Source organism: Cyanistes caeruleus, unplaced genomic scaffold, assembly GCF_971803275.1.
Source record: "Cyanistes caeruleus unplaced genomic scaffold, bCyaCae1.hap1.1 HAP1_SCAFFOLD_392, whole genome shotgun sequence".
Lineage (NCBI taxonomy): Eukaryota > Metazoa > Chordata > Aves > Passeriformes > Paridae > Cyanistes > Cyanistes caeruleus.
In genome coordinates, this window is record NW_028256143.1 from 1,262 (window position 1) to 22,660 (window position 21,399).

The 21,399-nt window shown below is 55.4% G+C and overlaps 1 protein-coding gene and 2 pseudogenes across 1 annotated transcript; 1 reads left to right on the forward strand and 2 right to left on the reverse strand.

Annotated features, from left to right (window-relative positions):
- Positions 1-1,755: 1,755 nt before the first annotated feature.
- LOC147645387 (uncharacterized) lies at positions 1,756-3,294 on the reverse strand (annotated as a pseudogene).
- A 2,513-nt stretch (positions 3,295-5,807) lies between these two features.
- Positions 5,808-11,559, forward strand: LOC147645388 (serine/threonine-protein kinase PAK 3-like). Its single transcript, XM_086874670.1, has 9 exons — positions 5,808-5,886; positions 6,254-6,347; positions 6,673-6,721; positions 7,732-7,841; positions 8,607-8,724; positions 9,117-9,216; positions 9,636-9,832; positions 10,739-10,876; positions 11,329-11,559. Exons 1-9 carry the CDS (start codon positions 5,808-5,810, stop codon positions 11,416-11,418), a joined length of 975 nt encoding a protein of 324 aa, XP_086730796.1. The 3' UTR covers positions 11,419-11,559.
- Positions 11,560-17,127: 5,568 nt separating this feature from the next.
- LOC147645389 (uncharacterized) lies at positions 17,128-17,869 on the reverse strand (annotated as a pseudogene).
- Positions 17,870-21,399: the final 3,530 nt, after the last annotated feature.

The window sequence follows — 21,399 nt, forward strand, 5'->3', positions numbered from 1 at the left end:
AATCTGCTTGGAGATAGGGCCAGGGACTTGTATATAAGGAAGCAATGGGACAAACCATCAGTTTCAGAAAATGTTACTAATTGACAAGGACTGCTGCTCAGACCAAGTTCCGCTACATTCCTGAACTTCTAGAAGAACAAACATTTCACCGAGCCAGGAATATCGGGTGTTATACAAAAAGGACATGCAGCAGGCGGATCGGGAAGGCTGAACCTTCCAAGCACCTCGGCCAGTGTTGGGCAAAGGGACAGGGACGTGCGGCCGGGAAAATCAGGACAAAAACGAGGCCGCGTCCTCCAACAACTGGAGAGAGCGCATGGCAAATGCCCCATGGCCTCTCCCTTTGGGCAGCAATAAAGTCACTTGCACACCGCTCCTCTGGCTCCTTGGGCCACACAAACCTCTGGCGCCGGGAATTTTCCCGCCCGGCCCCGGGCCCAGCGCAGCCACCTCCGGCCTCCCGACACGAAGCGGGACGAGCCAGCGCTGCTCCGCCACCGCCTCCTGCCGAGGCCCCAGCGGCAAGGAGACCGCGGGCAGCCGCTCCCGCAGCGCCCTCAGCCCAGGGCCAACACGGGCCGGCCACGGCACAAGCCACCCGCCACAGCCCCCTGCAGCCCCCTCCCGGGCCCGCAGCGAGCCCCGAGCCCCCGCAGAACCGAGCGCGGCTCCCACCTGCGATGGCCGGGGCCGCCTCCGAGCTCCGCCGCCGCCTCACCGGGCTCCCGCCGCTGCTGCCGCCGCTGCCGGGCCCGCACAGACGCTCCGGCAATGGCGGCTCTCCTGCCCCACGGCCGCCCTGGGAGCGCCAGCGGGGCCGGGCTTGTGCCCTCTCTGCCCAATCAGCGCGCGCCAGAACCACGAGTGACGGCAGAAGCAGCCAATGGCAGCCAGCGGCGGGCTCTGCACACGGCACAGCCCCGCCCCGCGCTCTCAGGGCCCGCCCCGGGCTGCGTGAGGGGAAAGGCGGGGACGAGGAACAGCCCTGGAACGGGCCCGGCCCGAGCCGCCATTGAGCTCCCAACACAAACAAAGTTCTCCGCACCTCCCGGCCCGCCTTGCCCAGCCCTGGCTGCTGGGTGCCTCCGGCTCAGCGGGAAACTCTGGAGCCTCATGCACGTCTAATTAGGAGCATCAGTGCATCGCTTTGATTTCCCCCAAAAAAGGGAACCCGCCCTCCAAACCCCTTCAGCTGAGTGGAGGAGAGGAGAGATTTCTTGCAGAAAACTCCCAAAAGTACCAAAACCAAAGCGAAGTGAACCGGGACCCCCCAGCAGCGCCTCTCTGCCGTCCCAGCTGAAGCCCTCGCTGGCTGCTCCAGGCTGGAGCGGCACACTGGGAGCACTGGGAAGGGGCCCCGGCTCGGGGCGCAGCCCCCGGGGCAGCCCCACGGCCCCCACGGCAGCTCCAAGGCTCCGCCAGCCGGGATGGAACGTGGGACGGGGAGCAGGGGAAGGGACGGGGCTACCGGCGCCGAGGAAACACGAGGGACACCGGGGGCACTTCACGAGCATTTAACGCAAAAGATAAAATCATAAGGGAGACAAAAGCAACAGAACCTGTAGCACCATAGCACAGGGCCACACAAGGACATGTCCCACTGCAGTGGGGTGATGCTGGCCCGAGTCCAGGTACCCACCACAGCTGCTCTCTCACTGCCCTCCACAGCCACACAGGGAGAGAAAATTTAACCAAGGGTTCATGAGTTAAGGACCCGGGAGCATTTCCTCATCAAATGAAGTCACGGATAAAACAGGAGATTTGACTTGAATTTATTGCCAATAAGCTCAGAGCAGGAGAATAAGAAGACCCTTAAAAGCACCTTCCTTCCACCCCTCCCTCCTTCCAGCTCTGCATCCTAACCTGGCAGTGCAGGGATACAGGGAATGGAGCCATGGTCAGTTCATCTCCTGGGGCTTTTCCTGCTGCTCAGGGACAGGAGTCATTCCCCTGCTGCACTCTGGGATCTCTCCCACCAGAGAGGTCTCCAGGAACTTCTCCAACCTGAGTCCATTCCATGGGGAGCAGCCCCCTCACAGTGCTGCAGCGTGGGTCACTCTGCCACAGGGTCAGACCTTCCAGGACAGGCGGCTCCAGCAGGGGCCCCTCTGTCCACAGGTGTCCCCTGGGGTCACAGCCTCATCTCAGGCATTCCCCTGCTCGGGCATGGGCTTCTCCAGGGGCTGTGGGTGTATCTCTGCATTCTGGTGAATCTCCAGGGGCAGTCAATCTGCAATTCCCATTGTTAGTCTGTGTTCTGATGGATATTCCTGCCCCTGTGTTCATCCAGGTGCCCACAGGGAGTCCGGAAGATCTGTTTGGTCAAGGTTGAGCTCTGTGAGAAGCTCTTCCCACACTGGGGACACTCGTAGGGCCTCACCCCAGTGTGGATGTGCCGGTGCCTGATGAGGGTGCAGTTTTGTGAAGCCCTTCCCACAGTCAGGGCAGTGGAAGGGCCTCTCCTCTGTGTGAATCCACTGATGTTTGATGAGACTTGAGCTCATTGGAAATCTCTTCCCACACTCAGGATGCACCGGTGTGCCCTGAGGTTGGAGCTCCAGCTGAAGCCCTCTCCACACTCCCCACACGTGTAGGGCATTTCCCCTGTGTGTATCTTCTGGTGACAAATCAGATTGGACATCTCAATGAAGCTCTTCCCACATTCCCCACACTCGCTGGGGCATTCTCCTGTGTGGATGTTCTGGTGCCAGATCAGGTGGGAGCTGCGACTGAAGCTCTTCCCACATTCCAAGCACTTTCCAGGCTTTTCCCCTGTGTGGATCCTACAGTGGTTAATCAGGACAGAGATCTTCCTGAACCTCTTCCCACACTCCCCACACTCCTAGGGGCTCTCCCCAGTGTGAATCACCTGGTGCCAGATCAGATGGGAGCTGTTCTTGAAGCCCTTCCCACACTCCCCACACTCCCAGAGCCATTTCCCAGGGTGGATCCTTTGGTGTTTCCTCCACTTGAAGCTCCAGCTGAAGCTCTTCCCACATTCCAAGCATTTGTGGGGCTTCTCCCTGCCATGAGCTCTCTCCCCCAGCTCTGAGCTCCGGCAGGATCTCCAGATGCCTTCCTGGCACAGGGGGGATCTTTCCTCTTTGCAGCTCCCTGGGCTGGGTTTGCAGCCCCTCCTCATGCAGGATCTCTGGGGATTTTCCTCCTCTTCCTCCATCTGGCCATGGCTTGGGAATGACAAATCCTGATTTGGGGGTAAACAAAGTGGGAGTGCCTTGAAGTAGAGGCTCCTCCTGCCTAAGTCCATGTCTCGAGCTCAGCAGGAGCCTTGTGTCCATGAAAATCTCCAAAATATCAAGATTCAGCCCAAAAAAGTGTCCCAGGATTTCCCCATCTCTTGTCTTTCCTATTTGGGATTCCAGAGGTTTCCCTTCCCTGGGATGATGGGGGTCCAAGGGCTCCAGGGGTTCCCCCTCCTCTGGGGTCCTCCTTAGCGATGATCCAGGGGCTTTTGGGGGTCCATGGGGTCCCTTCTCCCCTGATCTCTGCTTTGAGATCCCAGGGATCCCAGGAGTGTCTCCTCTCCAGGCTCCCACCTCTCCAAGCTGCCAGGATCCCCCAGCTCTGGGATCGCCCCTCTCTGCTCTCCCCACTCTGGGGGTCCCAGGGGTTCCTCTCCTCTGCTCTCCCAGGGGTCCCCAGGACCAATGTCCTCCCCAGCCAATACTGGGCAATGGCCACGTGGACCCCAAAGATCCCCCAAGGGGCTCAGCTTTCGGGTCCTGCAAGATCCAAACCTACACACCCAGAGAAAAAAACCTCCCAGGGATGCCAGACAATATTTGGGGCTCAATTCCGCAATCTGCAAGTTCCAAACACACCCCAATTAAAAGACCCTCTCAGGGACCCCCTGACAGATTTGGGACCAGCTCCCCCTCTCTGCTCACCTGCAGGATGAGGTGGGGGCGATGGGCCCGTAGCCGGGGGTGCTGCGGACACAGAGGGCACTGGAACCTCCAGCTTCTCCTTCTATTCCTGTTCCTGCTCCTCCTTTTCCTTTCTCCCTCCTCCTGCTCCTCCTCCTTCCCAATCCCATCTCCTCCCCAGTTCCTGCCTTCTGTATATTTACAGTGAAGAATCTTGCTTGTTTTTAGAACTAGAACAAAAATTCCAGATGGAAGAAGCCTTGCTGGTTTTATTCAGCAGTATCAGTGACTACAGGTCGTGTTTGCTTTGGTTTGGTGCTGTCCTCGTTCCTCCTCAGTGCTCAGGCTGGGCTATGGGGTGTCCTTGTTTGCTGCATTTTCAGAGTTCCTCTTGGATCCTTTGGGCAATAGGCTGTGCCCTGGGAGGATTCTTTGTGCTCCTTTGTGACACAGGAGAAGCTTCCAGGCGGTTTTTGCGTGAGCGGCTGCTGTGGTGTCACAGGAGCGTTGCCACGTCCCCGTGGTGTTCCCGTTGCTGTGGGACACGGAGGCCTCAGTGTCCAGAGTGGCTCTGGGCGCCTGCTCGTTGCCAGAGGATCCTCCTGCCCGAGGCATTCTCAGCAGCCAGCCCAGCCCCTGACGGGTGTCCTTCTGTGCTTGCAGGGGTACAGTCTGCAGACATGTGCAGCGCAGCCAAAATGATGCAGCAAGTGGTTGCTGCAGTTGGCACTCTGTTCTCTGTGGCTTATTCGGGGTATTTTTTAACCCACTTGGCACGTAAGTTGAGGTTTTCCCTCGGTGCAGCCTCTGTGGCTTCGGGCTTGCTGTGTGCTTTCTGTTCTTCCACTGGAACAGAGTTGACTCTGTAACCAAATTGCCATGAGGACAGGGTTGGTTTGGGAGAGCTCCTGCCAGCAGCTGCAGCTGAAAAAGGGGGTGTCTGCAGCCAGCGGGGCGTGCACAGCATTTGCAATGAGGCCTGGGGGGGTTCTGTTCCCTCAAGCGGGGAGTCTGTGGCAGCGGAGCCTGGAACTCCCTCCGTTTGCTGCTCCAGCCAAGAGCTGACACAGCCCAGTATTTTGTGCTGCTCTCTTGCTTGCTGTGTGAAGGGCCTGTGGCTCCTGGAGGGATGCTGTGAAAGCAAAATGCTCTCTCGGGCTTGCCTTGCTCATTTCCCACCACAGGCAGTTTTTTCCTAACAACGTCTGGTTCACGTTCCCTCTCCCGTTGCAGGGCACCTCACGCGTGGATCCCCAGCAGCTCCTCCTTCGGTGAGTGGCAAAGGAAGCTTTGGTGTTCAGAACTGTGCAGCAAGTTGTGAGCTCGGCGTGTGGCAGCCGAGTGCCAGCCTGGGAGGCTGAAGGAAAGTTCCTGTCAGTGTCTTTGCAGCAGCAGCAGCAGCAGCAGCAGCAAAGAGATCCCTGGCAGTTTTCTCTGTTTCTGCTGAAGAGCTTTTGAAGAGCTGCAGGACTGGTTTTGCAGGCAGAAGATTGCTTGCTGGCTTTAGCCATGCTGGAATATGGAATTCCCAACAATAAGTGGCAATGTCGACTTGAGCCCATTGTTAGTTTGAACAGCTCTGAACCCTATTTCTGCTTAGTGCAGCTGGATGTGTAGCTGAGGATAAAGAAGGTGATAACTGAGATAGAACTTCTCGTCCCTCACGCTCCCGTCTGTCCACAGGGCACCAAAGCAGCATCAGCACCTCCTCTGGCTCCCTCTGCTTGCAAAGAGGAGGCCAAAGAGGAGGAAGAGAGCAGTGAACTTCCCGCTGTTCTGGGAGACGAGGGCGAACACCCCGCGGTTTGGGAAAACAACGGCGAGGCTCCCGCGGTGTGTGACAAGGACAGTGGACATCTCCCGGTGGGGGACGAGGATGGTGGATGTCCCCTGGTGTGGGATGAGAATGGCCAAGCTCCCATGGCATGGGACGAGGATGACAGCAATCTCCCGGTGTGGGATGAGGACAGAGAACATCCTGTGGCTTGGGAAGAGGAGGGTGAACCAGCAGCTTTTTGGGAAGAGGATGAGGAACCTGCACTGCTTTGGGAAGAGGACGAGGAACCTCCCTCTGCTCCTGAAGAGGACACCGAAGCTCCCTGTGCTGCAGGATCCTGGGCTGAACATTCTGACAGCAGCACAGCCCTGCAGCCAGAGGGGAGCGGGGAGTGGAGCCTGATGCAGCTGAGTACGTCTGCTCTGTTCCTGTGTGCCAGAGCAGGGTGCTGTGTGTGTGTCTCAGCATCAGCTGCACCCAGGGTTGCTCTGCAGCTAAATGGCACAGGGTCATTTATTGTCCTTCCCCAGCTGAGAGCAAGGGGCTCCCAGCCCCAGGGAGTGGGGCTGCATTCTGGCTCTCATCTGAGAGGGAGCATCTTCCACCTGGTTTCTTTCAGGGAACACCGTGAGCGTGGGGGAGCCTGCCGAGAAATACCTGGAACTGGAGCAGATTGGCCAAGGGTAAGTGCAAGGCAGTTACTTCTGCACAAGCAGGGCCCAAGTATTTTGCTGGTGCAGGATCCAGTGAGAAGTCAGGAGAGCTCCAAACCCCTTCAGACACTGGGGTACGATGCTGCTGCCTCTCAGGGCTGATCAGAATTGATAACTGTGGTCAGAAGGCACCTTGCATGGCAGAGGGCTGGTGGCTGCTGTGCTGTTGTTTGAAGGGTGGATGCACTCGGGTGTTCTGTGAACGCTGCAGGCAGCAGAGATCTCCTGTCTGGGCTGGCTTTCACTGCCAGGGCCTAAAGCGCTGCTTCTTTCTTCTCTGCTGTTTTGTCTCCAGGGCTTTTGGAACCGTTTCCAAAGGACTCGACAGGGCCACGGGAGGAGAGGTCAGTGTCAACACGCCCAGCACGTCTGGCAGCTCTCGAGGGCTTTCCCCTCTGCTGGGAGCTGTGGCTGGAGCTGTGGGGCCCAGCAGAGCTTTCCTGCACAGGCTGCTCCTCTGAAGGCAGAGCAGGGTCAGCCTGCAGAGCACAGCTGGGACAGACTTGGTCCTTCTCAAGTGCCCAAAGGAAGGCAAGGAGGGCAGCGGTGTCTGTCAGAGCAGGACACGCTGGCCTGGTCTTCATGTCTAAAAGTGTGAATGCATCAGCTGCTGGAGACTGAGGCCCAATTTACCTTCATCCCAGCCTCGGACAGGAACACTGTTTATCAATTTTATCATCCTGAGTTTCATCAGGATACCTCAAGGCCTAATTAAGGAGAGATCCTGCTTGGGCTCAGTTTGGGGTTTTAGTCCTACTGCAGCTGTTCCCACAGAGCCAGGGAGAGAAATGAGAAGATGGATGTGCAGAGCAAAGCTCTCTCCTAAACCCTGCAGCTGTGTTTGGGTGTGGTGTCAGTGGCAGCTGGGACAGGGATTATCTGAGCAATGGATGTGCACGTTTGCTTTGTTGTGCTATCCCAAACAGAGCAGGGACATTTGAAATCCTGGCCAAATGCCATAGAATTGCTAAAGGGTTCCCGGCTATTTTGCTCTGTGTGCACAGAAACAGAATTACCTCCTGCTTGCAAAATGTGTTGGAATAATAATCCTAAGAGTGCTGAGGCCATTTGAGAAGACTGTAGGTGCAGAGAATGTTGTTAGAGCTTTGAGGCTGACAGCTGAGGGAGCATTTCTGCAGAGCTTACAGAGCCAAATGTCTCTGGCCATGAGTCCTGTAACAGCCCCAGCGAGCAGAGCAATGGGCTGTGGGAATGGCACTTGCTGAGCTCTGGTGTCCCATCCCAAGGCAGTTTGGCACAGCCCGGCTCGCTCGCTCCAAAAAGACTCGCTCCGTGTTTGCTGTGGCCTCCTGCCACAGACTGCTCCAGTTAAAGGTCTGCAATGTCCCTTCAGGTGGCCATCAAGAAAATGAGTCTCAGAGGGCACAACAGGGAACGAGCTGTGAATGAGGTCGTGGTCCTGAAGGACAAGAAGAACCCCAACATTGTCAACTCTCTGGACAGGTGAGTGCTTCAGGTCTTCTCCCGTGCACAGGCCCTGCGTTCATCTTTCCTGGCATCCCCAGTCTGTAGCCTGTTCTGAAAATGCCTGACCCGGCCATATCTTCCCAGAACAACAGCCTGGCACTTCACTCCTTCCATGTGCTTTTGTTGCTTTGCTTTGGCTTTTTCTTCAACTTCACCCCATTTGCTGTGTTTTACAGCAAGTGCTGATAAACCCTGGTAGAAATTATTTTCCTTGGCTTCTTCTTCCCAGCCCTTTCCCATTGCTGCAGGTGACAGGAAAACCAGGTTCTTGTTTCCAGAAATGCCTCATTTGCCCATTTTTCCATGGCTTTGCCTATTTCTGAAGGGACTTTGTGCAAGGTTTTCCAAGCATTTGACTGCTTTTGCCCCAAGTGCTGCACGGCCTCCTCCCCTGGATAACTCTGGAAGTTGTGTTGCCTTGTTCCGGAGGGAATGGTGGAACTGATGAGTTCAGATGCTGAAGCAGGTGGGGACAAGTGTTGTGGTTCCACATTGAGCTGGGCTGTTGCTAAAGTGCATTTTTCACCTGCTTGCCATCTAAGGCCTCTCCTTTCTCCCGGGTGCCTCCTTCTCCTTTAGCCTGTGCAGATTCCAAGGCCTGTGCAGCCTGGCAGGAATGTCTCTCCATCTGATTCTGTCCTCACTGACAAGTGACCTGGGAACAAAACTCCACTCTGGGCTTTTCCCTGGGGGAATTGAGCAATGCACATTCATCTCTGTGCCATTGTTCTCCTCTTCCAGCTTCCTTGTTGATGGAGATCTCTGGCTGGTGATGGAATACATGGATGGAGGAACTTTGCAGGACGTTGTCAGACAGACACGCATGGCTGAAGGAGAGATGGCAGCTGTCAGTCAGGAGGTGAGGGATCCTGCTTGTGCTTCCCATGGCTGGGACACCATGGTCCTTCCAAAGAGGCTGTGAGAGCAGAGTGGCTCCATGCTCAGGCCCTTGTTTCTCTGTTGTTTTTATGAGCTGGAGAGGAAAGAGCCTCTGAAGTGAATGGCCTGCAAATATCACTGCATTTCTACTCTGTTCTTGTGTTCTTTCCTGCTGTTGTGGTACTCTCTGTCTTTTTTGGATCTGATTTCCTGTTCTCAGCTTTGCCTTGAACCTTTTGCCTGGAGCTTGTCTGCACTGCACTCCTGGGCTGTCACAGCAAAGTTGCTGCTGGCAGAATTCTAAACTGTCCTTTCTTGTGTGATATATTCCGGCCTCTGATTTTTTCCCTCGTGTTTCTTGTTGTCTCTCAGTGTCTGCAGGGCCTGGATTTCCTCCATTCCATCCGGGTGATCCACAGAGATCTGAAGAGCTCCAACATCCTTCTGGGAATGGACGGCTCTGTCAAGCTGGGTGGGTGTTCCTGGCCAGGCACGGCGCTCCCGGGGTGCGGCTGTGGGGCTGCTTCCCAGTGAGGGCCAGAGCCCCACAAGTGCTGCTGGTGGCACTGCCCGGCCCCTGCTGCCAGCTGAGAGCGGCTGCCCTGTGCAGAGAGCTCAGGAGAGGAGCAGGCTGTCAGGAGTGCCTTTGCTCTGGGTATGGCCCTCCCAGAGGGGCAGGAGTTGCAATCTAAAGCTTCAAAGGAAATCAGTAGAAGCCAAGCATGAAAGCTGAGGGCTTCTTTAAGGGCCCAGTTCCATCTTTCCTTGGCTACAGCCCTGAGCACTTTTCCAGCTGGATTCAGCACTGCATTCCCAGACTGAGAGTGGGGAATCTTTGTGCTTGGTTTCCTCATTGCAGCTGCCTTTGACAGTGCTTGTTTCTGTCCTCAGCTGATTTTGGCCTCTGTGCTCAGCTCAGCCCTGAGCAGGACCAGTGCAGCTCCATGGTGGGCACTGCTCACTGGATGGCCCCAGAAGTTGTGACCAGTTCTCCTTACGGCCCCAAGGCGGACATCTGGTCCTTTGGCATTGTGACCATCAAGATGGTGGAAGGAGAACCTCCTTACTTCCAGCAAACGGGGGCCATGGTAAGAGGCAAATTCTCCAGGCTTTGCAGAGGCCTGTGAGCACAGGGTGACCCTGCACTGGGAGGAGCAGCTGGAGGTTTCTGCACATCGCAAAGGGAATTCCCACAGCACCTGAGCCTGAACACAGACAAATATTCTGCAGTCTCCAGCAACAATTTGCTTTGGCATTTAAGTTGTTGCAGCTCTTGTGAGGATGACCCAAATACATGAAGCAAGTGCATCAGCTCTAATGTTGTCTTGTAGAAAACCCCAAACCAGCCCCAACACCCACACCCAAACCCAACAAGTTTTCTGAAGGAGTTTCTAAAAGAGGTTTTGTAGGATGAACTCTCCCTGGCTCTTCTCACTGGGAAACTATACTGAAACATGAAGATGATTGTTTAACATCCCCACAGTCTAACACATTTATTTCCTAGTCCAAGCTACTTTCTCTGTGTCACCAAGGCTGAGCTTTCAGCCACACAAACCTGCTGTTCCTTGCCTGGCAGTTTCTGGCATGGGGCAACAGGAATGCTTTTCCTTGAGGGTCAGTGGCACTGCAGAGATGCATTTGATGTAAGAATCCCTTGAAATAACACAGGCAGACCACACTAACTCTTGAAAATGGCCTGTAAAGCTGGTGTCTGTATTTGGAGAAGCAAAATGGGCTATTTCTGATGGAGGTTCCTACTGACAAAGTCAGCCAATGCAGTCGGCTCTGAAGGCAAGATCATTTGGATGTTGCAATGGCTGTGGCTGCACCAGGGTTTGGGTTTTTTGGCTGGCCCAGAAGAATGAGCTGTGAGCAGCAGCATCTGTGCCAGGGAGGAAAGTGCCCGGGGAGCTGGGGCAGAGAAAGCGGGCTGGATGTGAGCACGTGTGGGTGTGGAGGAAGCTGTCAGAGCGCTGTGTTTGCTTTTCCTGCAGGCCCGCGCTCTGATCCGGCAGAACGGGAGCCCGCAGCTGCAGGAGCCCAGGCGCCTGTCGGCTCTGCTGCGGGACTTCCTCGAGTGCAGCCTGGAGCCGGACGAGGAGCGGCGCTTCTCTGCCCAGGAGCTGCTGCAGGTGAATGCCAAGCGGCTGCGGGGGAAACGGCAGCGCCAGGGAGGGCTTTTCTTGTGGGGCCCCCCTCCCATCATCTCCAGTCCCGCTGCTTTTCACACGCAAAGCCAGCAGAATCCTCGCCTGCTTTGGCTTGGCAGGCTCCTGTCGAGCTCATCTGGAGCTGGTGCCCCGCCACGAGCGGGGACATCTTCAAGCACATCAGGTGGCTCAGAGCCCTGCCTGACCTGAGCCTGGATGTTTCCAGGGAGGAGCCACCTCCCACATCTCTGGGCTCCCTCTCTCAGTGTTTCCCCACTCTCCTGCTACAGCAATTCTTCTTTACATCTAATCTGAGCCTGCTTCCCTCTCTTGACTTTCAAACCATTCCCCTTTGTCCTGTTTCAACACAGCCTGTGAGGAACTTGAGTCTGGAAAGTAACAGTTCATTTCTTTCTTTTTTATCCCTTGGGCAGCACCCATTTTTGTCATCAGCCAAGCCTCTCTCCAGCCTGACCCCTCTGATCACTGCAGCAAAGCAACTGAGGGAGCAGCGGAGAAGATGAAGCACAGGAGGCCAACTTTTCATTATAGTAGTTAGGACAAGTTATGTTAGTTATGTTAGTTAACACTGTTAGTTAGTTAGAGTAGGTTAGGACAGCCTGTTTGTTATGGCAGTTATTTGAATAAAATCTCTGTTAAACCTCCAGTCCCTTGAGGTGTCCTGTCCTTCTCCCGCTGTGACTCAGCTGCCCGGAGCACTGCGAGGGGAGAGCGGGCCCAGCCTCGCCCAGAGCTGAGCCCCAGCAGAGCCTGGCAGAGCCCAGAGCAGCCTCGGCATCTGCAGAGTCAGCCTGGAAGGAGGCGCTTGGAGCCTTCTGGGCTGCAGCCGGCTCTTGCTTACAAACTGTGTGCGCTGGAAAACGCCTCTGGTTCTGCAGGAGGGCAGAAGGGGCCCGGGGAAGGCCCAAGTGCTCCATGCAAGGGAAAAACCTGCCCTGTGTTTGTGATAAAGAACTATGTTGTTGTTGCCCTTTGCTATTATGTGCTGGCTTTTGCAAATTATTATAATCAGAACGATTTTGATATAGCACAGTTTGTAATCACTTTTAACTGCTTTTGATATAGTAGTGTTATAAATGACTTTCAAATTTCCAAACAATCAAATTTAATTAATTGATAACATAGCTTAATAAATTGGATACAAAATAATAAAAGAATAGAATTTAGTAAAAGAATACAATTTAGTAAAAAAGAGATACAATTTAGTAGATATATTCAGATAGATATTTTTATATATATATATATATATATATATATATATGTGAATATAATTGGCCAGTGGTTACAAATGCTTAAGGCATAAGCAAAACCGACTGGGGTGTAGGGGGGACGCTTCTCACCTCACCTCACGTACGAAACAAAGCACTTCAAGCTAAACTTATATACTGTATGCTTATACATATTCATTAATGTTTCCCATAAGTTTCCTCCTTTTTCTGATTTTACTGACCATTTATTTTCTAAACTACATCCTGTACCTTAATTTTGACATGTAACATCTGCAAAGGGGTGCATCTGCTTTATAACACTGATTCTTGATCGTTTCTAATGATAACTTTAGTAACAGTTGCAATTTAAGTAGCACGAATCAATTCCATTTATTACACTGGGAATGGGGAACCCCTGCACTTCCATTTCCGGGCAAACCCCCCTTCCTGGGCACAGAGACCCCCTTGAACTTTCATTTCGGGGCACTGGGAACCCTGGAACTCCCTTACCCACCCCCAAAAACCCCTGCACCCCCTTATCTGGAACCTGGAATCCCCTGAACACCCATTCTCGGGAATGGAAACCTCCCAGAACCCCCATTCCTGGGCACCAAAACCCCCCTGAACCTCCATTTTCAGGCACTGGGACCCCTTGAACCGCAGAACAGAGGAAGGGATCCCCCTGAACTCCCATTCCGCTGCAGCAGGACCCCCGTGCACCCCTGTATCCAGGACTGGAACCCTCCCAAACCCCCCATCCTCACACCCTGGGACCCCCCTGCAGCTGAGCCAGGCTGTTACCCCCCTGCTTTGTTGGTTTAACCCAAAGTTATCTCCTCCCCTGCCCTGCCCATCATTGTATCCCAACCCCTTTTTCCAGCACCTTCCCTATCAATCTTGTCCACCCTGCCCCTTGTTCCCAAATGTTCCCTGTCAATCCTGCCTTATGCCAACCCCCTGCTTGGACGTCCCCTTTGGAAATCCCCTAATCCACAGCACCCCATTGGTCCATGTGTCCTATTCCCCTCCCCAGGATATCCCTCACTGGTTGAAGTTTTGTATCCACCCCTGGGCCCTCCCCATATATAAATTGCTGTACACTTGTGTTCTGTGTCTTTTGTCCCTGGACCCTTGGGCGGTTAAACCTTTCTCTGAACCCCAATATAAAAGACCTTCCCCCCATTCTTGCCTCCACACTGTGTCTGACAGCTGTTAAGTGCTGTAGAGCATTGCTCTAAGCCACACCTCGGGTCATCCTGCTCCTGAGGTGTGTTCCACTCCTGGCGTGGAGCTGAGGAAGAGCTGACCGGCCTTGGCACCATTTCACACCCAGCTGATCCCAGTGTGTCCCCACTCTCTCCCAGTGCCCTCCAGCGTGTCCATCTCGCTGGTGCCCTTGAGCTGGAGCCAGCAGCTCCTGGTGCTGCTGGAAACTCCCCCGGCAATGCGGGCTCAGCTCCAGCTGCCAGGTGGAGCACGGCAGCCTGGAGCACCCCCTGAGCCGGCACTGGGGCATGGCCCGGCCCCCACAGCGCCGGGGGCAGCGGGGGAGGCACTGGGGGGGCCCAGAGGGGGATTGGGGTGTGCGGGGAGTATGGATGTTAACTATGAGCAAAAGTAGGGAGCGCAGTGCCTGTGGAATAGCAGGCTGCATAACTTTCTCAGTCCCGCCTGAGAAAGTGGCCTGGGAAATCATGGGGAGGAATTAAAACAATCCTCAGAGACAGAAGACAGCCTTGCAGGTGCTGTTTGTCAGTTTCGTGTTTTCTTGCAAGAGAAGGTCGAGGGGTGGTGTACCCCACTGACCAGTGATGGTGATGTGTTAGTTCACTGACCAATAAGTTTTACCTTTCTGTACTTTCATGTATCGGTCTATAAAAAAAGATCTGAGGTAATAAACCTTAAGAGCTCTCCTGTTCAACTCACAAGAGAGTCTGTGTTGTTCTTCTCACCGTTCCCAATAGAGCGACACTGGGAGTAACTGGGAGGGAGTTTGAGATAGACTGATTTAAACTGGGAGAGGGGTTTGTGGGCCAAGAATGGCTGAGAAGGGGATTAAAGGTTATTGGGGAGGGTGGGATGGGGTTCTGGGGGTCCTGGTGGAAACTGGGAGGGAGTTTAGGGGTGCTGGGTGTCACTGGGAGGGATTTGAGTGAGCCTGGAGGGACTGGAAGGAGATTGGGGATTGGAAAGCAGGGATTGGGATGAGGTTCATTGCACTGGGAAGAGACTGAGAGGGTTCCTGATGAGTCCTGGTGGGGCTGGGAAGGAACTGGGAGGGGGTCCTGGGGCTCCTGTGGTGGTGAGGGGCAACTGGGAGGGGGCTGTGGGATCCTGATAGGGACAGGAGGGGCTTTGGTGGATCCTGGGGAGGCTGGGAAGGGACTGGGAGGATGTTTCAGAGGTCCTGGTGGGGTGGGTGAGAGTGGAAGGGTGCTTGGAAGGGCTTGGGGTGTCTGTGAGAGGTTTTAGGGGGGATCCCGACCCCTGCAGACTTCCCAGAGATGCTGCTGTACACTGCCCGCAGGAAGATGCTGATATGGATCGAGGGCTCCATGTTGGGCTTCGTCTTCCTGGCACTGGGGCTCAGCTTCTGCCTGCACAAGAAGGTGAGGGGGGGTCCTGGGGGTCATATCCTCCCTCTCCCGGAACGTGTGTGCTCCCCCAGGGCCCCCAGCCCAGTGTCACCCCCTTTTCTCTGCCCACAGAGCTCCTGAGCTGCTGGCAGCCACAGCCCCTCCCCATGGCTTCAGGCCCAGCCAGCATCCCCCGCTCCATCCCTGGGCTGATTTTGGAGGGGTTGTGTGTGTCCCCAGCCCTGCTGTCACTCTGCCCCCGGCCGGCTGCTCCCAGTGTTCCCAGTAAAGCTTCCCAGTTCGCCCCTGTCCCATTTATGGGGGGCAGTGGGGAGGGACTTGGGGAGACCCCATGGGGGTACCCTGTCAGGGACAGATGCTGCCCCAGGTTGGATCAGGACCCCCGTGTGTCCCCCCGATCTGTCACGCTGTTCTGGGGACTCCTTGGGAGACACCAAACTCCAGCATGGCACCCAGCAAACCCTAAAAAGGGCTGGGACCCCTGAAGCCACCAGGGAAATTTGGGGAGGGGGCACATGGGTGGTACCTGGACCATGCCAAGAGCCCAGTGCTGCCCCAGCCCAACCTGCCCCGGCTCCATCCTGGCTCCTCCTGTGGGATGTGAAGGAATTGGAAAAATGGGGATCCAAGGCTGGGCGCTGGGCTCAGGGGAGCAGAAGAGATGGAGGAGGAGGAGGAGGGCAGAGGAAGTAGCGGGAGAAGGGCTGGAGAGGAGAAGGAGGCAGGATGAAGAAGAAGGAGGAGTGAGACTAATCCAAACCCAATATGGAGCTCCCATGCGCCCCTTGTCCTCTGCACTTCCACCCCTGCCCCACTGCCGCCCAATCCATCACCCCACCCCTCTGCTTGGTTTTGGGAGTTCCAGGTCCCTCCTGCTCTGAGCCTCCCATCCCCCACTTCACTCAATTCTGGCAGCTCCTGGCAGCCTTTTCCTGGGCAGAATCCCAGAGTTTGGGAATTATGAGGTGCAGTTCTGGAGGAACGCCGCGGTGGTGTCGATGGCAGGGGTGCCACAACTACCCTGAAGAAGCCGTCCTGAAAAGGACTGTCCAGGGGCACAGGCACGTCCTCTGCCCAGTGAGTGGTCTCAGCTCAGTGGCAGCGTGCAGGCGACAGGGAGAGAGGCTAGGGAGCTGTATGACATTTCAGCAAGAAACAGCCTTTATTATAGCAGGGCCCTCAGTGAAGGGAGCCAGTGACAGCAGCTGCCTGAACTGGGGAAAAACCTGGGGTTGATATAGGGAAGGAGAGGGGCGGGGAAAACTGGGATACATGTATCAGGGTGGATTGACAGGGAGGAAAACCAATGGGGTGTAACAAATTAACATGTTCAACTCAAAGGCCTCTGGGAGTGACACTTTTTCTCTCCATGAGAGCAAAGTGTCTCACCTAGGGAGAAGCTCTCCAGGGGAGAGCAAAAATCTCTGAGCTGGCAGGTTCTTTGGGCTCCACAGAGGAAGACAGCACTGCCTGCTGTGGCCTCTCAGCTGCCCCCCACACCCTGGGGGTGCTGGGATTTCCCTCCTGGGCACAAGGACGTTCATTCCCTTCCAGGAGCCCAATGCCCGGCTGGGGCTCCAGGCCAGGGGGTCCTTGAGCAGCTGCCCCAGAACCTCTGCCAGGGGCTCCCAGCGCAGCCACAGCTGCTCGGCCTGGGCTCCCCAAAGCCCTCAGCAAGCCCCAAGTCCCTGCCAGGAACCCTCAACTCCCTCAAACCCATCATCCCCCACAGCCCCTGCAAGTTCCCCCCATGGCAGTGCCCATGGCCATGTCCCCACATGTCACTGGCCATGGCCCACCATGTCCTCACCCATGGCTGTGTCCCCACCATGTTTCCACCCCTGGCATTGTCCTCCACGTCTCCATCTGTGCCCGTGTCCCCCCATGTCCCCATGAATGGCCATGTCCATGTGTCACCATGTCACTCTCCATGTCCCACCATGTCTATGTCCCTCAATGTTCTCACCCGTGTCTTAATTCAATGTCTTTATTTTTACCACAAAATTAGATATTTTAAAGGAAAGAAGAGAAATGAAAAGCAAATCACGGCCAAAACAAAAGGATTTCTTTCTGCTGACTGAGCATCCCTGTGATTGAGTGGGAGGGAAGAAGCTTTTTTGGAGAGGTTTCCACCCCACTGTCTCCAAAACCTTGATCTTTGCCCCACTTCATCACCATTTGGCTGAGGAAGACACCCTTGGGCAATAGGAAATCAAAATTGTGAATTCAGTGAGGTTGGAAAAGACCTCCAAGACCATCCAGTTATTCCTCGATGCCACCAGAAGATAAGATTGAATGCAAAAGATTTTCTGGGATTGAAAGTCAACAAATCCACTCCCTCCAAGGAATTCCCATTGCTGGTCTGTGTCCCAGTGGATGTTCCCGCCCCGGTGTTCATCCAGGTGCCCACAGGGAGCCAGGAAGATGTGGAGCCTCCCAGCCAGGTGTCTTCCCAACATGCATCACCAGGACCACGGATCACCAGGGCTCTGCCCAACGGGGGTCACTGGGGATCATCCAACGCCCATCCTCCCATGGGGGATGGAGCTGGAGCAGCGCACGAAGCTCTTCCCGCACTCGGGGCACTCGCAGGGCTTCCCTTACTGGTGCCTCCGTTGGTGTTGGGTCAAGTGAGAGCTCTGTGAGAAGCTCTTCCCACACTGGGGACACTCGTAGGGCCTCTCCCCAGTGTGGATGCGCTGGTGCCTGACAAGGTTGGAGTTGCGGTTGAAGCCCTTCCCGCAGTCGGGGCAGCGGAAGGGCCTCTCGTCTGTGTGTGTTTTCTGATGCCTGAGGAGATTTGACCTGGTCTGAAATCCTTTCCCACACTCGGGACACTCGTAGGGCCGTTCCCCTGTGTGCTGGCGCATGTGGGGGATGAGATGGGAGGTGCAGTTGAAGCTCTTCCCACATTCCAAGCACTTGTAGGGCCATTGCCCCGTGTGTACTTGGTGGTGGATGAAGAGGTGGGAGGTGTGGCTGAAGCTCTTCCCACATTCCAAGCACCTGTAGGGCTTCTCCCCGGCATGAAGCTGCTCATGGACCACCAGGTTGGATCTCTGGATGAAGCCAAGGGGGGGTCTTTTCTCCTCAGAGCAGCCTGGGATGGGTTTGGAGCCCCTCCCTGTGGGGGATCCCTTTGGCATTTCCTCCCCATTGGATTCCTACCCCTTGGAGCTGCTCAAAACGGCCTCGTCCACGAGGTTCTGCTGCGGGGATTTGTCCTCCCTGGTCTCCCTCTGCAGCTCAGTGCCTGGGGGAGGAAGGACAAGGGGAGGAAGGGACAAGGAAAGGAAGGAGTGAGGAAGGAAGAAGGGAAGAACAAGGAGAAGAAGGAGGGTAGAGAAGGATGAAGGAGAGGAAGGGACAGTAAGAAAAAAGGGAAAAAGAAAGGGATCAAGAAGGTACAGAAACAAGAAGAGGAAAGAACAAGGGGAGGGAGGGAGGGAGGGAGGGAGGGAGGGAGGGAGGGAGGGAGGGAGGGAGGGAGGGAGGGAGGGAGGGAGGGAGGGAGGGAGGGAGGGAGGGAGGGAGGGAGGGAGGGAGGGAGGGAGGGAGGGAGGGAGGGAGGATTTGTCTCCAAGCCACAGGGAAGGGGAAGGAGCTCTGCCCAGTCTGTCCCTGGTAGGACGGCATCTGCAGCAGGGTTGTCCTTCAGCCGGGGGCCATCCTGGGCTGGGAGATGGAGCAGAAGAGAGGGGGAAAGGGGCAGTGACTTCCTCCTCACCTGCCTGGGGGTCCCAGAGCATCTTCCTCTCTGCCTCCTCCATTTGTCTAATGCTTGGGCATGAGAAGTCTGTTTTGGGGGGAAAAAAAGGGGTGACCACCTAGGATTCAGGGTTCCTCCTGCCCAAGTCCATCTCTGGAAGTCATCAGCCATGAAAATCTCCAAAGCATCAGGACTGAGAGGAAAAAATCCCTCCCTGCGGTTTCCCTTCCCTGGGGTCCCCACTTCGGTGTCCCAGGGCTTCCCCCTCTGCAGGCTCATCCCTTCTCCGGGCTGCCCCTTCTCCAGGCTCCCCTCACTCCCGGCTCTCGGGGTCCCCCCTCTCCAGGCCCCCATTTCAGGCTCCGGCACTCCCGGGGCTCCCCCCTTTTCGCTGCTCCCTTCCCCCTGCTGGTACCGGGCATCTCAGCTCAGCTTTGGAGTCCTGCAAGATCCAGACATCGCTCTGCCCGGCCCGGCCCCAGAAAAAGGAACAGGGGTCCCCAAAGATACTTCGAGTGAGCTCCAAATATCCCTTCCCCTGCAAACAAATCCTGCCAGGACGGCCCAAGAGCTTCGGGGCGAGGTTCCCGTCCCCGGTGAGCTGCGGGCTGCGGGGCCCGATGCTCCCGGCGCGAAGGGGCTGCAGATCCAGAGAGCGATGGACGCACCTGGGTGATTTGCGGAATAAAAGGAACTCTATAACTCACAGAGTAGTTATAAGAGCAGGTATGAATTTATTCAGCACTGAGGTGCATGGGGGATATCTCCTCCAAAAAGCATGCACACCTTTTTGATTGGGTTTTCCCTTTTTATCCTTTACAGAGCAGGTTTACACGATACGGCTAATACATATTAATTTCCTAACCCCGCCTGTCTTCACTTCATATTAAAATTAGCCCTGTGCCCCTTTCAGTCCTTTGGCCGCTTTTTTTTGGGGGAGTGGGACTTCAAATCCGTTTCCTCCGGCTTAGGGTCCAGGAATCTCCTTTATCCTGTGGTGCCTTTGTCTTTGCATCTTGTTTGTGTATTCCAGCTCCTTATCTTATCTTGCAGTCTGACTCTTTTTCCTGTTCTTGTGGATTAGGCTGTCAGGGTCTGGTTTTTGTCAGACACCCCTTTTAAACATTTCTTCTTAATTCTTAATTTCTTTGTTTCATGGGGCCTCCTCTGCTGCTCCTCTTGCAGTTCCTGCTCCTCCTCTACCCCTCCTCTTCCTCCCGCTCCTCCGCTTTCCCCTCCTTGCCCTCCTCCTCCTCCATCTCTCGGCTGCTGGCGAGGAGCTCTGGGGTGAGCGGAGCGGGGCCGGGAGCCGGTGGGAAAGGGCTGGGAGAGGGGGATGAGGGGAGCTGGGCCAGGGGGAGAGGGGTTCTCAAGGAGGGGCTGCCAGTTCATCCCAGGAGCCCCAAATCCCCTCCGTGTCCTGCCAGCCCCTGCCCCCGGCGCTGTGGGGGCCGGGCCGTGCCCCAGTGCCGGCTCAGGGGGTGCTCCAGGCTGCCGTGCTCCACCTGGCAGCTGGAGCTGAGCCCGCATTGCCGGGGGCGGTTTCCAGCAGCACCAGGAGCTGCTGGCTCCAGTCCCCGCTGGGGAGCACGGCGGTGGCCAGCACGTGGCCCGAGAGCTGCTGCTGGCCCTGGGAGCAGCTCAGCTGGGTGTGGGCAGGGGAGAAATCCATCAGGGAGCAGAGCAGGCGGCCGGGGCCGGGCTGGGAGCTGGAGGGCACCAGCGAGATGGACACGCTGGGATGGGCAGGGGGCTTGGGGACCCCCCAGTGCAGATCTTCCTCCCCACAAGCCGCAGGGAATCGCTCCAGGGATCGAGTGCTGCGGGACAGGGAACCACGTTTCTTTCATCCCAGCCCCACCTTTCCCTCTCCCCTCTCCCCTTTCTCATCCTTTCCCCGATCCCCATCCATTCCCCCCGAATGCAATCTGGGTTTCCCAGCACCCTCCCCCACACTTTGTGGGTCCCAGCCCTCTCTTTTTCCCACTCTTGCCCCTTCCCAATCATCCCTCCAATTTCCAACCCCCTCCCCCGTGCTTGGATTTGGGGGTTCCAGGCCCCTCCTGCTCAGTCTGGGGGTCCCATCCCCCCTTTCACTCAATTTGGGGTGATCCTAGCAGATTTTTTTTCTGGAAGGAATCCCCGAGTTACAGGATTTTTGGGGTGTAGGTTTGAAGGGGGAGAGCTCTGTCTGGCATTAGTTTAACCCATGGTCTGCCGGGGAAGCACAAAAACGTTTCCCATTCCCATCCTTTCCTCATTTGGTCTGGTTCATGAGCTGCTTTCTTGTTTCCTTTGGTATCTGTTCTCATCTATTTGTCAACAGCAGTTTGAGTCATTTACTTTTCCACAAATTCTGCTACCTTCTGTATAAGTCCCTGACCCCATCTCCAAGCAGATTCACTCATTGCCTGTGTTTTTACTTCCTGGGTGTTCTTTGTTTTTGGGATTGCTGTCAGTGCCCTCATTCTCTGTCCTTTTGTAGCCGTTTGTGGCTCAGGAGGCCTGGCTGCCACCTGCATCCCCTTGCTCAGCTGCTGAATGAGCTGCACTCAGCAAGGTGTGGTGCATGGTAAAAAGATGAGAGTTGCTGTAGCACATGAGAGGAGAAACAGCATTTGTTTAACCCATGGTCTGCCAGGGAACCATAAAACTGTGTTCCATTCCCATCCTTTCCACGTTTGGACAAGTACATGAGCTGCTTTGGTATTACATTTTTTATCTGTTTTACTATTTTCCACTGCCATCTGTTTGCCAAGAGCAGTTTGATTTACGTAACTTTTCCCAAACCTCTCCTTTTTCTGCTAAAAGGTAATCTAAAAGGTATCCCATGGTGAAATGTTGTGTTCCTCATCTGAGTGGATTGGTTGGGAGGAAGGTCAGGAACTGGAGCTGTGTGGTTGGTTATTATTTCAATGACATCCTATAATCTAATTATGCCATTGAAATGAGAAATGGTTTCTCTGGTAC

Excerpts from the sequence above, each read along its gene's own strand:
- LOC147645388 (XM_086874670.1), top strand. The coding sequence starts at position 5,808 with ATGGCATGGGACGAGGATGACAGCAATCTCCCGGTGTGGGATGAGGAC. Across the intron at positions 5,887-6,253 it reads TGTGGCTTGGGAAGAGGAGG|AGGGAGCATCTTCCACCTGG; the intron begins GTGAACCAGCAG and ends CTCTCATCTGAG. Across the intron at positions 8,725-9,116 it reads TGGCAGCTGTCAGTCAGGAG|TGTCTGCAGGGCCTGGATTT; the intron begins GTGAGGGATCCT and ends GTTGTCTCTCAG.